Raw genomic sequence first — 17459 nt, forward strand, 5'->3', positions numbered from 1 at the left:
CATGTAAGTTCCACACGCTGCACGCACCACACGGGCTGAGTGTTTTCTGTGCATCTCTATTATCGTCTCTAGTCTACTGAGAACACTGAGGCTTAAAGAACTGCCCAGGTTCATGCGGCTGAAAGGTGGCAGAACCATTTGATCCCAGCAGTCTGCCTCCAGAGCCCTTAATTTGGAAGTGACCGAGGAATGAGTATTCTGGGATATTCGGAGAAGCCCCTCACTTTACTACCTATGATGAAGAACGCGGACAGTGGGGCCATGATAGCGAAGCGTTGCCTAATCAAAGTCTTTCACAACCTGTTTTAATAAATGTCTAAATGGTAATAAGAATACTAGCTGCCGCTTCCCCCAGGCAACGCTGCCTTGATTTAGGGATTGGAGCCCAGCCCAGGCTCTCTTAACTGACCAGGTGATGCTGCTGCTTCGCAATATGTGCGGCAGCCGCAGCCTGTTGTTGGAAGAGCAGTTTGTCCGCCAGTGGGCGCACTTTAGGTGCAAGCCCAGAGGCGTTTGCTCGGCAGGCTCTTCACCACTTCAGGCCCGCCCTGGGCAGGCCAGCGTGTTTCCAGGGAGCAGAGTGTGGATTCAGACAGCACGGCCGTCTCAGTGCGGTGACTCAGCGAGCAGAACCAGAGTCCTCACGGGTTCAGCAAGTGAGGTCAGCAAGGCCAAGTGTCTGGTCCAGACCATGGCCAAGCCAAGGTGGCCAGAACACCAGTATGGCCCATTTCTGGGATGTCGCCACCTGACCTCCTAACCAAACATGTCACCACCTGCAAGGGAGGGTCATGAGCCTGTTTCAGGTCCTCTCTCCTCCTGGTTGGAGTGTGCTGGTTGGGCTACGGCACTGTTGCTGTCAAAGCCTTGTTCTCCGGGGCCCTTCTGCCTTTTGTCCTCTGGACCCGCTCCCCACCTGATGTTCAAGGGCACGGAGGAGGCAGGGGATGGCAGCCTCCCTGGCACACCAGCCTCCCTGGCACACCAGCCCTGCATCCGGAAGAACGCTGCCTATAAGTCAGCTGACTGGAGCTGGGACAAAGAGACTTTTTTTGAGTTGTGGAGACTCTGGCCTTTCTGTTAACTCCCGCCCTTGCTCGTTCTCAATGCGTCAGGGGCCTTGGGGCTGTTGAACAGATGGTTGTGGAGAGTTTTATTTTTTTGACTGGATTTAAAAGATTATAAGGGTGCAGTCCTTGCTCACATGCCTTTTCTCATGCTGCTAAGCCACCCAGCCCAGTGTGTATCACGCCCACCATGAGTGGATCAGGAAATAGCTATGGGCCCACAGGGTCAGGACCTGCTGGCCAGGCCCATGCCCACAACTAACCCCACCCCAGTTTAAGAAGAGAAACAAAGAACCTGTGTCTTCACTAAGCTTATGAGAAACAGACATTTCTGTGCCCACAGGAGAGGCTCTGGCCAAGTGGGCATGGGTGGCAAATTTGTGGTGTCCACAGGATCTCTCTGTAGAGCTCGCCTCCACCTTCTGGGCCCTTTCTTCCTTTGTTGATCACTGTGGACTTCCACCAGCCCTGCCCTCCCACATATTCCCTCTCTACCCTCTCTCTACAAAATTGTCCCTTGCCCATCCCCTTGCTGACCAGAGGAAATGCACTGAAAAATGAATGCATTCTAAGAAGTATGCTTGCATGTGACTGTTCTTGGGGCGTTTTCATTGCAAAAGGGGACTCAAGAGAAGACAATGTCTTACCCTAAAAATGACGTCATAAATGCAGAGAGTGGGAATAATTTTGGGAAGAAGGCTTGCCCCCAGCACCTCTCCCATCAGACCCCACTTGCTCTGCCTGTTGGACCTTCCTGCCCTGAATAGACACTAGCCAGAGGGACTGGAGAGAGGGCACCTGAACAGTCTCAGTTGCAGAGTTTCAGAAGCTATGAGTTTCCTGGGAGGTCCCCTGGGAGTGACTTGGCGGCCCAGAAGTGTCCTGCAGAGGTCTAGGGGTTCCTCTTAGCCAGGAAGCAGGTGGCAAAGGAAAAACAAAGTGTGTCCACCATGGCCATCAGAAGAGATTCGTCCCTCCTACAGCCACCCAAGGTGAAGGCGGAAAGGAAGCGGGGTGGGCAGCCAGAGTGTAAGAGCCAAGACTTCTGTCTGCTTGGGCTTCACAGGCTGGGGAATGAGGCATGACGTCCAGCAAGCCCAGGGCTCTCTTCTCTGACCCCTCAACTCACTCTTCAGTTGAACAGTTTTCATCCATCAAGGAACATCTTAGGGATCAAGTCATTGCTTGTTCCTTCCATCTAAAAAGGCTTAGTTGGTTGCTGGGGTTAATCAACTTTGAGTCTCCTCGCCTGCAGAAAGGGGAAGAGTGGTTATTTCTTTCAGTCTCTTGAGAAATGCAGAGAGAACTTTTTAAAGATAGGCCCCACAGCAATCTGAAGTGGGGCGAGGGAGTGGGAACTGAAACCACTGTGTGTAAGTGACCACAAAAGTCTCCTTTCCCCTCCTCGATCAGCGGAAAAACAAATTCATGAAGAAGATCCCCAAGGACTCAGAAGCCTCCAACGTGCTCGTGGGCGAGGTGGACTTCCTGGACCAGCCCTTTATCGCCTTCGTGCGTCTCACCCAGTCGGCCATGCTGGGAGGAGTGACCGAGGTGCCCGTCCCCACCAGGTGAGGGCCATTGAAATCTGCCCACCGCACCTGCCCTCAGGCGGCCAGCTGTCCATGCAGTCAGCACACAGCGCTGGTGAAGACACTGCTGAAACATAGAAGGAAAATTAGGGAATTGGCTGGGGAGGGAAATCTTCTGACTAGGGAAGAGTTTTACAGAGTTTATTTCAAATAATCATTTAAAAGCAGGAGCCAACAGCGGGGAGACATGCTGTTGGGTGGGCCCTGGGATGCCAGAGCTTAGTGAAGATGCTCAAGGGGGAGCTCATGGGAGTGAAAAGGAAATGTCTCTCCAAGGCAAATATGTAAGTTGAAAAGGGGAAGAGACAAGTTTACAGCCAGTTAAGAAGATAAGAATGGATACTGGTTAGGGCCAGAGAATCCTTTTATTTTCCCTTCTCACTTTCCTCCTCTTCCTCCTTCATCTTCTTTGCAGATTTCTGTTCATACTGCTGGGACCTTCCGGGAGAGCAAAGTCCTATAATGAAATTGGCCGTGCCATTGCAACCCTCATGGTGGATGATGTAAGTGGTAACGAAAAACAATGTCATGGCTTCTGCATTGAGCATGGTGCCTTCATTCATTCTCTTATCCAGCAAGCATGTTTGAGCCTACGGTGTGCCAGCCTCTGTGCAGGGTGCTGAAGATTACGAGAATGAGGGAATAGACACTGCACTTTAGGAGTGCCAACCGAGTCAAGGAGACAGACCTATAATACAGACAGCCTTGGAGGCTTCACACATTGAGGGGCTTTAAAGCTATGGATGAGCAGGAGGCAGGTAGACCCAGCACAAGCCTAGGAGGCAGGCATTCCAGACAAAGGGAATAGGGGCCAAGGTTCGGAGACAGAGAAACTGGATGGAAAGGGTTCAATGTAGGCTCGGTGTTAGAGCTTCGAGAGCAGGAGATGACACAAAGAGGCAAGTCAGACCACACAGAGCCTGTGAGCAGAGCAAAGAGTTCACACTCTGTCTCCAGTGGGATGAGGAGCCTAGCAGATCTTAAACACAGACTTGATGAAGTCAAATCTGTAAGTCAGAAAGAACACTCTGGAGACAGTGTGGAATGAGGCAACCTGGCCCTCCAAGGATGAAGGTCTAGGAAGTTATAAACAGATTTGAAATAAGTGAGCTTCTCAAACTGGGCTCTGCACAGGTTTTCTAATGAGTTCGCAAAACTAAAAACAAAAAGGTAAAGTCACTTAACCGAAGTCTGACAGCTGGAACATGAAGACCTGGCCTTCAGCTCCAAGAGGGGCCATCTGCCCCCAAGGCTGTTGTTTCTCACTGGGCCTTGTTTCACTGGCCGATCTGTTTTCATCTCAAAAACTGAGAGCAAATTGGCAGCAGGAACAATGGTTCAAAGCGATTTTCTTTGAAACCGTGTGCGGTATGCTCCCAGGATGTGGGTAGAAGGGGACATAGGCCAGAGAGCTGACCTTTCTCTTTCTCTTTGCTGCCAGCTCTTCAGTGACGTGGCCTATAAAGCCCGCAATCGGGAAGATCTGATCGCCGGGATTGACGAGTTTCTGGATGAGGTCATCGTCCTTCCCCCTGGAGAATGGGACCCAAATATCCGAATCGAGCCCCCCAAGAAGGTGCCCTCTGCAGACAAGAGGTGAGTATGTGAATGGAAAGGTGTCAAGGGGAGAAGTGGTCCAAAGGGAGCTTCAAGTCTGTTCTTTTCTTTTTTGGGATTTGAGAGAAAGATATCGGCTTACTTGGGTTTATCCTTCTCCCCCACCAGTTTCATATTATTTCTCTAAAAATGAAATCAGAAGCAAGTACGCTAAACTCGAACATCTGTAAAATCTGTGTGACCTGTGTGTGGGTCTTGTTCTATCATTTTCTGCATTTTTCTCTGTATTTTAAGATATTTCATGATTTTTGTTGGAGAAGTGTTCTGGGGGACAGTCCTGGAGGGGCCGAGCCCTTCCCAGAATTGGGAGCCACACTGTCCCATGTCCCCTTTCTCCTTCCAGGAAATCCGTGTTCTCCCTGACCGAGCTAGGCCAGATGAACGGCTCTGTGACGGGAGGTGGCGGAGCAGCTGCAGGAGGTGGCGCTGGAGGTGGAGGTGGCGGCGGTGGTGGTGGTGGTGGCGGCGGCAGTGGAGTCGGCGCCGGAGGGAGCAGCGGGAATGACAGAGAGATGCCAGCCATGCATGAAATTGGGGAAGAACTTATCTGGACAGGAAGGTGCCCACCCTAGCTAGTGACAGTCACACTAGCTGTCCTTTACACTTGTCTCCTTCCTACTGACTTTGTAGGAACCTTCCCCACCTCTCCCTGCAGTGCCCACTTCAGACCACAGGGTCTAGCCACAGGGTCTGGCCATTGCACACTTTTCTTCCCCACACCCTCATAGCCCCTCCTGCATCCAGAAAAAAAGGTTCCTGCAGAAGAGGGGAAGCAGGACCCAGCACAGGAGTAGAGGAACCCAAACTTTTCTCTAGATATCCTTTGTTACCTCTATTAGTTTTCTAGGACTGCCATAACCAAGTACCACATGCTAGGTGACTTAAACAATAAGAATTTATTCTCTCATAGTTCTAGAGGCTATAGTTCTAAATTAAAGTGTCAGCAGGGCTGTGCGCCATCTGAGACTCTGGGCAGGATCCCCTCCTTGTGTCTTCCTAGTTCTGGTGGTGCCTTTAATCCTTGATGTTCCTTGACTTACAACTGTACCACTTTAATCTCTGCCTCTGTTGTCACATGATGTTCTCCCCATGTTTCTATTTTCACATGGCATTTCTCTCTTCTTATGAGGACACCAGTCATATTGGATTCAGGCCCACCCTAATGACTACATCTTAACTTGATTACATCTGCTAAGACCCTATTTCCAAGTAAGGTCACATTCACAGGTACCAGGGGTTAAGATTTCAATATAACTTTTGGGGGAACACTATGAATCTGTGTTATAGTCTGAGATATCTCTGTCTCCTAAATTCGGACACATCTGTGTTTCCCAATCACAGGTGCTCTGAGGATGATCAGGGACATGGGGAGGATGGCCATCTGTGTACCTCAGGACTTCCATTCCCCGTGGAGCGTTAGGTCTACCCCAAGACATAGTCCCATCAGGCCTTCCCTCCCCCATTTAGGCTGTCTATGACCACCTTTCCCAATAGGGAGGGCATCAACCAGAAACTTCAGTCTTGAGAGAGTTCTTCCCTGGTCTTAAACATTCTGGCGGAAAGATTCCTGCCCCTATCCGCTCCTAGTCAAGTTCCCTTCCTCACCCCAGATTCTGCAAGCTCCTGTAAATAGCCCTCTCCCTGTGCTGGTGTTTGGGGTGAGAAAGCAGCCCTTTTGCCTGTCTTGAGCAGGTTCTTCGGTGGCCTGTGTCTGGATGTCAAGAGGAAGTTGCCCTGGTTCCTAAGTGACTTCTATGATGGCTTCCACATCCAGTCCATCTCTGCCATCCTATTCATCTACCTCGGCTGCATCACCAACGCGATCACCTTTGGTGGGCTTCTGGGGGATGCCACTGACAATTATCAGGTGTGTGTGAGTGGGGACGTTGAGTACAAACCTCAGTAAGATCTGCTGCCACCAGGTGGCGGTAAGGAGCTTTGTCCTGTAACCCCAAAACCAAGGCTTGGGTTTCATCTCCCACCCAGGTTTAGACCATCACTTTTAGTAATCTTTTGCCCTTCAAAAAATTAATATCAAGCCAAAATTATTAAAAGATCTAAAGCTAAATCATGTTACTAAAGACCAAATTTAAGGATGATGTAAACGGATCAAACTTCTAAGAGGTATCATCTGTTTAATTTGATACTTTTCCCACTGATGCTTGGATGAACTTAATCAGCACAATTACTTTTTTAAAAAACACAAAACCTTAAATTCTTAGCTTAGAGTTAAGGCATTTTTAGAAAGATAGTAAACTGTTACCGTGACAACGACATAGTCTTCCCTGGGGAAAAACATCAGCTCAGCAGACACTAGCTTGAGACCCAAGCGAGGATCTTCTCTGAAGGCGACCTTCAAGATATAACCATTGGAAAGCTCAGAACATTCAGGTGAAGACTCATTTTCCCAGAAAAGTTGAAATGAATGCCTATCTCCTGTCCACACCACTCTCCTGAACCTCAGTCCACTATCCAGATGCCTCCTGGGCATGTTCATATAGCTGCCCTTTGTGGACCCCAACTCACAGGGCCTACACTGCATCCATTATCTTCCCTTCCTTCCCTTCACTCCACCAGCACAGCGAATGGGTGACACCATGGTTCACCCAGCCATCTGTGCATTGACTCACAAATCCAGCTTCTCCGAGGGGCCCTCATGACATGGTCCAACTTGCCTCTCATGCCTCATCTCCCAGTATTCCCTTTCTCAGATTCTTGTCCTCCTCACTCATTCTGCATTGTTTTCCATTAGTCATCATCATCTTTCAGTTCTCCAAAGGCATGCTCTCTTCCACATCCAGCCATTGTAAATAAACACCATTCCTTCTTCCTGAGATACTCTTTCTCATCACTCCATTTACCTTCTTCTCCTGGCTAATTTCTTCCTCAATGTTTAGGTCTCAGCTTCCATGTATTTACCTCTTGGGAGGGCTTCCAGACCGCCCTTTCAGTCCTCCTGTGTGCCCCCATGGCACCCCGACCTTATCCCAGCTTATCACACTCTTTGGCAGTGATTCTCAATAAGGGACGATTTTGACACCCCCCCATTCCACCCTGCCAGGAGACATTGGGCTGTATCTAGAGACAGTCTGGGTTGTCAAAACTGGGGGAGGGTGCTACTGGCATCTAGTGGGTGGAGGCCAAGGATGCTGTTAAACATCATACAAGACAGCTCCCCACAACAAAAAATAACCAGCTCGAAATGTCAACAGTGCTGAGGTTGAAAAACTCTGCTGTGTAGAAGTCGTGTGGTTACTTGTCTGTACCTCCAACTAGACTGAAGATGCATTATCTTGTTTGCTGATGGGTCCTCAATATCTAGCACAATGCCAGATACACAGTAGGCACTTAATGGATTTCAAATTAATGAATGAATGGTCTAACCTCCAAAAGCACCTAACCAATATTTGAATGAATAAATGATTGGATGGATGAATGGGCTGAGCTGAGAGTAGAGTGGGACAAGCAAAACCATTGGCAGTCCTGTTTTAGAGGCCCTAAGTTACCCAAAGAAAGTGGCCCGGGCCCTTTATCCAAATGGAATTCGAGAGAGTGATGCTGGTGATTGTGGGGGGGCAGGTTGTAGAGTGGGAGATGGGGAGCAGAATTTGGGGAGCAGAAGACTTGGAATAAAGGATGAGCACTGTGGCCTGGGTCCCCGATGAGATAGCTGGGTTCTATTTTTGTGCCAAGAGGCCCTTCTCCTGCCTCCTTGTGCCCCCAGGGAGTGATGGAGAGCTTCCTGGGCACTGCCATGGCCGGCTCCTTGTTCTGCCTCTTCTCGGGACAGCCTCTCATCATCCTCAGCAGCACAGGGCCCATCCTCATCTTCGAGAAGCTCCTCTTTGACTTTAGCAAGTAGGTGCCCCTTGGTGGCCCCCAGTGCCTGTTCTCACTCCTGGGGCAGTCCACTGAGGTTGGGGCGGAAGAACAACCCCAAAGGGGAGGCAGGGGTAGGAGGTACCAAAGCCGTCTTTACCTATGTGAAGGACTGCCGGGTGGTCCCTCCTGAATCCCTCCAGCTACCTGCCTTAAAGCCATCTTAGTGCATATTAGCATAGCTGATGGGGAGACATCCAGACAAGATGAGAGAAGAGAATCCACGCCACTCTGCTCATGAACAGTTATGACTTGGAAGTCAGTGCAATGTATGAAAAGTCTTGAGTTGGAGATCAGAAGGCTACATCCTGACCTGGGCGGCTCCTGTCACCACTCCAGGCTCAGCTGCCTCATCTACAATATGGGACCATTTCTAAGACCCAACCCAGCTCTGTCAGTTTGAAATTCCTTGTTTTGTTTTGTTTTTTTTTTTTCATTCACTCTGGATGTTTGTTCCAAATTGTGAGAAATGAGATGTCCTAGCACCTACCTGCCACCCCCATGAGATTCCCAGAATTCTCAAAGACCAGACAACCCCACCTAGGGATTGTCTCTGTCCCCAGTCCTCTTGCAGTTTCTAGGAGGGCGTCTGTACCATAGGGGGAGCAGATGAACCTCTCAGGGGTTCTGGGGTGTGTCTGGGGAGCCAAGCACAGTCCAGAGCTCTGGGCTGGAGGCCCCCCCCACCACCTTTCCTCTGCCTTCCAGAGGCAATGGCCTGGACTACATGGAGTTCCGCCTCTGGATTGGCCTACACTCAGCCATCCAGTGCCTTATCCTGGTGGCCACAGATGCGAGCTTCATCATCAAGTATATCACCCGCTTCACCGAGGAGGGCTTCTCTACCCTCATCAGCTTCATCTTCATCTATGATGCCATCAAGAAGATGATTGGTGCCTTCAAGTACTACCCCATCAACATGGACTTTAAGCCTGACTCCATCACCACCTACAGATGCGAGTGCGTCGCTCCAGACACAGGTGATCAGTAACCCCAATGGTGCCCTGGGTGCCCACCCCCTCCCCGACTGCCCCACTCCCCCACTTCACATCTCTCTACTCAAATGTAGGAGGGTGAGCCTGCTTGGGAGGGCAACTACTGTCGCAAGGGAGCAAATGCAGGTCTTGAACCCAGTGTTTGGAAGAAAGCCAAAGGGATAGTAGCTCTAATGAGGATCATAATACCAGAGACCAGAGTCGTAATCAGGAGTGAGCAGGAACACCCCAAGAAGTAAAGAAAGCCTGCTTTGCTTCAGTGTGTGGGTGATGGGGAGGCCACACCCGTCAGGAATGCTGCCCAGGGTCCCTGCTGCAGGCCAAAGGTAGACCTGATGGGGCCTAAAATCCCTTTCAGTTCCACGAGAGCATGATACCATGAGCTCTCCATGACCTTGCTCCCAGGGTGTAAGGTGAGGCCACACCAGAGAGATGAACATCCCTACAGATGAGGATACATCTAGGAAGGAGGGTTGATCAGGGTGAGGGAAGGCTTGACAACCATGTCGTTTGAAAAACAACTAGAGAACCTGGGGTTATTCGGCATCTTGGAGAGGTATGAGAGAGGGACTGTCATGTCACAGGGGTCCCTGATTCACTCTGTGTTACTGCAGGATGCAGAACAAGGAGTAAGAAGCAGAAGCTCCAGGGAACAAGATGCTGACTAAATTAAGGGGATAACTTAGAGTGGCAGGAACCATCATCCTGAGTATTGGCCCCACTGGGTGGTCACAAGCTACTTGGACACTACCTAGATGTCCATCTGCCAAGGGTGTTATAAAAAGGACCCCTGCACTGGACAGGAGGCTAAATCAACAACTGGTCAACCTGATAATCCTCTGTGCCAATCCTATGGTTCCTTTCTGACCAAAAAGTTGTCATCTGTAAAGTAAGAGTATCCCATAGTCTGAACCCCTGATCTCCTTCTCAGTCATAATCATGCCCCAAAGAGCCTTCAGTGGGATGTGCCCATAGTGCCCAAAATGCTACGGAGCGGGACCCAGAAATCCATCCATATCTCTGAGTACCACCAGGCTGGAACCACAGAGAGAAAACTGAGGTCCAGAGACCACCCAAGGTCACAGCAAACCTTGGTTTCCCTAGCTGTAAAAGAGGGACAGCAATGCTGGCCCTACCAGTCTCATGGAACTTTTGTGAGGTATTCAAATTGGGTAGGAGGAAATAAGTAGATATTGTGTTGCTCAGCCCTTTAATAATACTATTGATTAAAAAAATTTATCACAAGTCAATCAAAAATATATGCAGCACAATTATTGTGCACCCTGCTTCAGTCTAGGCCTTGTGGAGATAAAGTCGCCCTGACCATAGGGAGTATAATTCTGGTTGTGTCCTCTCTCCCTACATTACTGCACTGATTTTGTAAAGAAGTCCAGACTTAATTTTTTTCTATCATTAATTTTGAGTTATTCTATTTAACTCCAATGATGGGTGAATGGACACATTGTCCCAAGCTGGGACTCCTTGGTTGCCCATGGAATCGAGGCGATACTATCTGTAGGCCTTTTTTGTTCTGCCTTACAGCAAATCCTGCCTCTGTGGGCTGGGCCCCATCAGGGTATTCTCATGGGCTGCTTGTGCCCTCTGTAGATGCATTGCACCAAACACAAATATTCCTACAAACAAAGCTTTTGGAAATACACGTCCTTGTTATCTTTTAGAAATGGCCGAAATTCTGGGGTCATTTCAGAGTCTTTGGCCATCCTGAGCATCTTTTGTCCACAGGAGAAACCAAATCCAGGGGTATCCTAGAAACAGGGCACATAGAAGCAATAAGACAGGATTTGAGGGGCATAAGGAAATTATTGTGCACCAATTGCCTCCAAATAGCATCCCCTCTGGCCTGACCCAGGTGCCTGATGTCACCTCATATTTCTTGGTCACGCTATTGCCATGGTTCTCAAAGTGCGGCCTCCAGACCAGGAGCATCAGTACCATCTAGGAATTTGTTAGAAATGCAAATTCTTGGGCCCTATCCCAGACCTGCTGAATCGGAAAGTCTGGGGTAGTGCCAGCCTATATTAACAAGCCTTCCAGGTGATTCTGATCGTGCTTAAGTTTGAGAGCTACTGCTCTGTTGAACTAGTAATTAGGAATACTGAGCCATTATTAACCACTAACTAGTAAGATTAGACTTCAGTTTCTTCACAGAGAACAAAGGAACTGAAACTAAGACAAGTTAGGTTTGATTAGGAGAATAAGAAAAGGAAAGTTCTAGACATTTAGGAGACTGGGGAGAGGGGAACTCGCTGAGGAGGGTTTCTTTCTCAGTCCATGGACTACTCGCGTATCAATTGTTTCATATTCCTAGTTTTACTGTAAAACCCAGTCTGACTATGGCACACTATCACACATTGTCACTCTTCATCTGTCATAAGAGCTTGTTTGGGGGCGCACTCTTTTAAAATTTAATCTTGTTTCCATTGTAACTGATTTGTATTCTATTTATGGACGCTGCACACACTGACTTGGCTGCTTTCATTCCCAAGTGAGTACTGTTTATAAACACTAGAATTTTAAAATATTTGATACTTGGACACTCTCTGGAATTTTCCATATTATATCTCTTCCTTCTTCTCAAAGTGGCTTTCAGATAAATCACACAAAGTTCTCGATACAAAAGAATGGCTAAGGCTCAGCAGAAGACATCAAGGACTGTCTGGTGTGATACTATGGCAGTGGAAAGGCATCTGAGCTCGCCAGGCTCAGGCATTAGCTGGGAGTCCTCTAGCATTTGTGTGCGTAGCCCCGAGTTAGCCTTCATGCCCACCGTCTCTGCTTCATGGTTCATTGCGTGTCACGCAATGGTCAGTGGTATGAAGAAAGGAAGCAAATGTCTCTGATGGCTATGGAGTGAAGCTTTCTTCAGATTAATTGTAACAAACTTCTGAGTTACAGAGCTTCTAGGAGTATTCTGACCTAGGTTGAGGCCGAATTCCTTAGACACTCCCTGCCTAACTGTCCCAGAAGTAAGCGACATAGAGGAGCCTTGTGATCACAACCACCCTGTGACAGCTAGAAGGCTGAAGAGAGCTTCAGTAATAGCCTCTTCTTTCCTCTGGGTTCTTAACCACAGCCAGCAGGAGCTAAACGGGGCTTGCAATGCATTTCAGATTTATTGCCAGCAAACTGGCAGGCCTTCCCCCACCCCACCCGGCTAAACCTGCTCGGTCTGCCTTCACTTGGAGGGGGAAGGTGAGGAGGACCTGGCCCTTTTCCTTCACCTATGCAGGGTAGGAGCAAGAGAGAGGAAAAGTGGGGCCACCTAAGGCCTGTCTTTATAATGAATGGCCACGTCCCCCAGGGAGGGGGTCACAGTTCCACTCAACTCTTCTCATGGCCCCTGATGGGAACTCCCATATGTTCCGCTTAAAGTTAAGGATGCTGAGGCAAGGTCCTGGGTATAATTTTCTTCAGCTTACACTCAAGAGGCAGATTAGAGAAGATAATATCAAGCCAATGAGTTCTTACAGGCCCAGCTGACCTGAAAAACAACAGCAACAACAACAACAACAAATAGCACATATGGACAGGGCAGGAGAGAAGGGAAGTGTGTGCAGAGGGGAGCAGAGCAGAGAAGGGAGCTTGCTGTGTGGAGCCAGGAGGTGTCCAGACTTCAGGCCGGCCTGCCTGGTATGGGTCGTGGCTCCTCCAAGCATGAGCTATGTGACCTTGGGCAATGGGCAGGTCACTTAACCTTTCTGGGCCTCGGTTACCTCAGCTTTAAAACAGGGATAGTTCTTCTGGATTTGAGAACTTAGCAAGATGTGTATGTTAAGGGTTTTGTATGGTGCATGGCATAGAGTAAGTTCTTTGACAATGTTTAAGAGTACAGACATTGTCCTTTGAGCCATGCTTCTCTTACTCAGGCCTGCTTCCATGTCTGGAAGTGTACTATCCCTTCTAATAAAGCTTTTCTTTTCTGCTGTAAAAAAAAAAAAAAAAAAAAGAGCACAGAGCTGGTAGGGATTCACAAAGCACATTCACTAATTTGTGTCAGCACTGTCTTGGTGGCAGATCCCTTACTTCAGATTTTAAAGCCAGCTTTTCAGTGTCAGTCAGGAGCTGCCTTAGCCTGGCCCAGCTGGTCTGTCACAGCTGTGGCCCGGGATCCCCTTACCACCACCGCCTTCCTGGACAAAGATAGGAGAGTGAAAAGGGGCAGGGGTTCGGTGAGCCGCCCTCACAATGGAAGCCAACCCTTGGCACCAAGGAGCTAGAGGGAGATGGGAAAGGGCGGGGGCCCAGGACGGGGACGATCGCAGGCTCCCCTCCCTGCAGCTGCTGACCCTGTGCTCTGTGCTCATCCACAGCAAACACAACTGGGTTTAATGCTTCAGCCTTGCTGCCACCAAACACCAACACTTCTCTGGTAAGTCCTTTCCTCTTACATCAGAATTCAAGAGCTTCTGTCTTGGGGGAGAGTGAGGAAAGTTGGGAAACTGAGACTATCTTATGGCGCCCGACACTAACAGAGGTCAACCCCAGCTGCCCGTAAGGATCATTTGTGGAGCCTAGTCAATGAACAATTTTATTTTACATACATACTGTCAAAATCCCATTTTAAAACATGTCTCATTCCATAAAATCCATGTGCATAAATATCACATACACACACACAAAGGGGAGGTAGACATGAGGAATGGTAAATGGGAGTGTACAAACAACGCTGTAAACAAAGTTTCCCATATCTTTCTACCTTCTTCCCTGTCTTTCTGCCTAGGACTCCCAGTTCTCACCCAACAATGCCATTCCCCAGCACCAGAAAGTATATTCATGCTCCCCGCTCAGTGAATCTGATCTGTCCTTTGTGCTCATGAGTCCCCTGGCCCCCAGATCTGGTCTGCCTCTTCCAATAAGAATGAATGGTGGCCCTCAGGAGAGAGTGCCCAGCCTAAGTGGCTCCAATGGTGGGAAGTCCAAAACCAGGTGACGGGTAGCACCTGGTAGGCCCTGGGGAGGATTCTTAGACCTCTCATGTCCCCAAGGTTGCTTTAGTTACCGCCGCACAGGTAGCTGACTGCTCAGTTGGCAGCTTAACTGAAGACTTTTCAAATATCCGATTTTGAGAGAAGAATGAAATCAGTCATCACCTGTGTCTGAATACTTATGATATTCATCAAGGTGCTGTGTGCACTTTGAAGGCTAAAAAGACATATAAGAAACAGACATGGCCTTCCGTCAAACTCGCTTGCAATAAGCCTGTGGAGACAAACCTGAAAAGTAATGGACAGCACAAGCAGAGCATGCCATGCGTCAAATATGGCCAAATGTACACTTCCACGCTGGAGAGGAAAGCCTCATGGAGGAACCGGAATGTGATCTGGTCTTGGAGGTTGGGAAAGTTGGTTATGTAGAGAGAAGTATGTTCCAGGCCAAGGGACCAGCACCAGAAGAAAAGCACAAACCTTTTCCAGGGCAGTGAGTGGACTATCGGCCAAGGCAGTGTGAGGGTGGGGTCGCACAGGGAAACCACTAGAGATGAGCTGGGAGAGAGACGGTGGGCCAAGCCAGTGGGCGGTAGAGGCATGCTACACTGCAGGAAGCATTTTTAATCCCTATAGTGAGAGGGATACTCTGACATTCAGCAGATGGCCGGGCCTCTCTCTTCATGTGGTTTTCTCCAACCCTGAGCTTTCTCTCAGCATGATGGTCTCAGGGTTCAAGAAGGTGAGAGCAGACACTGGAAGGCCCCTCGAGGCTTCGGCTGAGAACCTGCTCAAAGCCACCTCCTCCCCATTCTGTTGGTCTAAGCAGGCCCAGGGGAGTCCAGATTCAAAGAGGCGGAGAAATAGAGTTCTCCTTTCGATGGGAGGACCATCGGCATCACATTGCAAAGGAGCATGAACAGAGGGAGGCATGATTTATTGGGGACCGTCATATCAAACTACCACACTTCTCTTAATCCAAACATCCATCATTGCTAGTTGCAAGCATCTGTTTACTTCATTATGTAGGTTCCTGAAAATTTACACATTAAATTTTTAAAATATATATTAAATTTTGTTATAAATTACTTTCCTTTTATTATAGTTAGAAACATATATAAACACATGTCTGTATATATATATGTGTGTATATGTGATATTTGTACACACATATATATATATACACACACTTAGGAACATATATATATAGGAATATATATGCATAGGAACATAAATAAGAATATATATAAATAATTATTTTGTGTGCCCTGGACTTTAGTCATCTGGGACACCAAAAGGGGAAGTGACTGAAGCAACTGACCTAAAAAGAATCTGACAAGGGTGAAATGTGAGCCTCCATATGTGAAGGGGTGTGTGTAGGGGAAGGAAAGTGGAGAATAAATGTGAGGCACTCCAGGAAGTGCTGACAGGACCCGTGGTTGATTGACTGAGCCAGAAGCCAGGCCTGCTGAGGGAGAGGGCATCCCACCCTCTGCTTTTGCTCCTCGCTAACACAGCAGCGCATCCTAGAACACAACGAAGAAACACATGTCAGCTCCTAATCTTTCCAAGGAGCCTCCAGTTAGTCATTCCTTAAAGCAACCTGTCCCAGGAACATCATTCTGTTGCTGGGCACCATGGGCCAGGCAGGGTGGGGGCCCCTCTGAGGGCAGGAAGGGAGTGTGGGATGCCTGAGGATTGCAGGAGGAGGGCACACGTCCTGACCCTTTCTCTCCTGTGCTTGGTCTCCAAGTACAACCCCCTTAACCTCACAGAGCTGGACTGGTCCCTGCTGAGCAAGAAGGAGTGTCTGAACTATGGTGGGCGCCTGCTTGGGAATTCCTGCCAGTTCATCCCAGACCTGGCACTCATGTCCTTCATCCTTTTCTTCGGGACATACTCCATGACCCTGACCCTGAAAAAGTTCAAATTCAGCCGCTATTTCCCTACCAAGGTAAGCTCGCCCTGCGGTTAGGAGGGGACCTATAGTCAGACTGTTCTCAAGATCTCCCTGCAAGGATTCTGACCCATTCACAGAATAGACACATCAGCACTGGCTCACTGAGGTTTTTCAAGTTAAGAGCTCAGACGTAGAGTCAGAGAGAACTGGGTTCCTTTATTGTCAAGAACCCTTGACAATGCTTTGTGTTGTCAGACTTTTATCTTTAGTCTTTGTGTCTAGTAGTAACTCTTTGTGTTTTTAAAATTTTCATTTTCCCGATGACTAATGAAGTTGAAAATCTTATCATGTGTGTATTGGCCATACAGCCATTTGACCTTTTTCTTTGAAGTGCCTGTTTAGATCTCTCGCACATTTTCTGTTAGATTGTCCGAATTCTTATTTTTGATTTGCAGGAGTTCTTTACATATTCCAGATAGAAACCTACTAGTAATCATAAGTGTTACAAATACTTTCTCCCATTCTGTTACTGGCCTTTTTACTTTCTTAATGGTATCTCCTGATTAATAGAAATTCTTAGTTTTACTGTAATCAAATCTACCAAAATTTTCCTCAAGGAAAATATTGGACAGGAGATATTCTCCTATGTTATTTTCTAAAAGTTTCATTGTTTTTCCTTTTATGTTAGATCTACAATCTATCAGAATTGCTTTTAACAGATAGTGTGAGATAATATTTCTTCGTTTTTATATAGGCAGCCAATTGTTCCAGCACTTTTTTAAAAAAGATCATTCTTTCCCCCACTGCTCTGCAATACTTTCTTTGATATATCAAATGTTCACACATCATGAGGTCTATTTCTAGGTTCTTTATTCTGTTTCACCGGTTTATTTGTATGCCAATATCACAATCTTCATTTCTATGGCTTATAAGTCTGTGGCTTATATTTTACAGACCAACCTCTCCTTCTTTGTCTTTCTTTTTCAATAATACCTTGGCCTTTTGCATTTCCACATAAGTTTTAGAGCCATCTTAAATTTTTCACCAAAATAAAAACTTGTTGGAATTTTGATAAGAATATATTGACTCTCCATGTCAATTTGGGAAGAACTAAAACCCTTCAAATTTTGAATCTTCTTACTCATGAATATGGTATATACCTCACCATTTATTAAGGTCTTCTTTCTCTCCATAATGTTTCACAGATTTTGGTCTTTAGGTCTTGCATATATTTTATTAGATTTATTCCTAAGTATTTAGGGTTTTTTTTTAATGCTATTATAAATGCTAACTATTAGTTTTAATTTTATTTTCTGTTCTGTGGTCAGAATAAAATATTAATTAATCAGAACAGCACTTGCATATGTGCACAATAGCTGCGCAATGGGGAGGGGCACTCAGAAGAATTTTAGCAACCCTCTTCCACCATAAACCCATGCGCATTCTCCTAAAGTCATCTTAAA

General features: G+C 47.5%; 1 protein-coding gene across 1 annotated transcript in view; it reads left to right on the plus strand.

The window, feature by feature from the left end:
- SLC4A5 (solute carrier family 4 member 5) overlaps positions 1–17459 on the plus strand; it is a 93495-nt gene that overhangs the window by 55924 nt on the left and 20112 nt on the right. Inside the window, exons 9-15 of the mRNA XM_011358170.2 lie at positions 4101–4255; positions 4620–4835; positions 5969–6143; positions 8001–8134; positions 8864–9135; positions 13482–13540; positions 15850–16050. Coding sequence (XP_011356472.1) covers positions 4101–4255; positions 4620–4835; positions 5969–6143; positions 8001–8134; positions 8864–9135; positions 13482–13540; positions 15850–16050 — 1212 coding nt within the window. The remainder of the gene's footprint in view (positions 1–4100; positions 4256–4619; positions 4836–5968; positions 6144–8000; positions 8135–8863; positions 9136–13481; positions 13541–15849; positions 16051–17459) is intronic.

Source organism: Pteropus vampyrus, unplaced genomic scaffold (genome assembly GCF_000151845.1).
Source record: "Pteropus vampyrus isolate Shadow unplaced genomic scaffold, Pvam_2.0 Scaffold37, whole genome shotgun sequence".
NCBI lineage: Eukaryota > Metazoa > Chordata > Mammalia > Chiroptera > Pteropodidae > Pteropus > Pteropus vampyrus.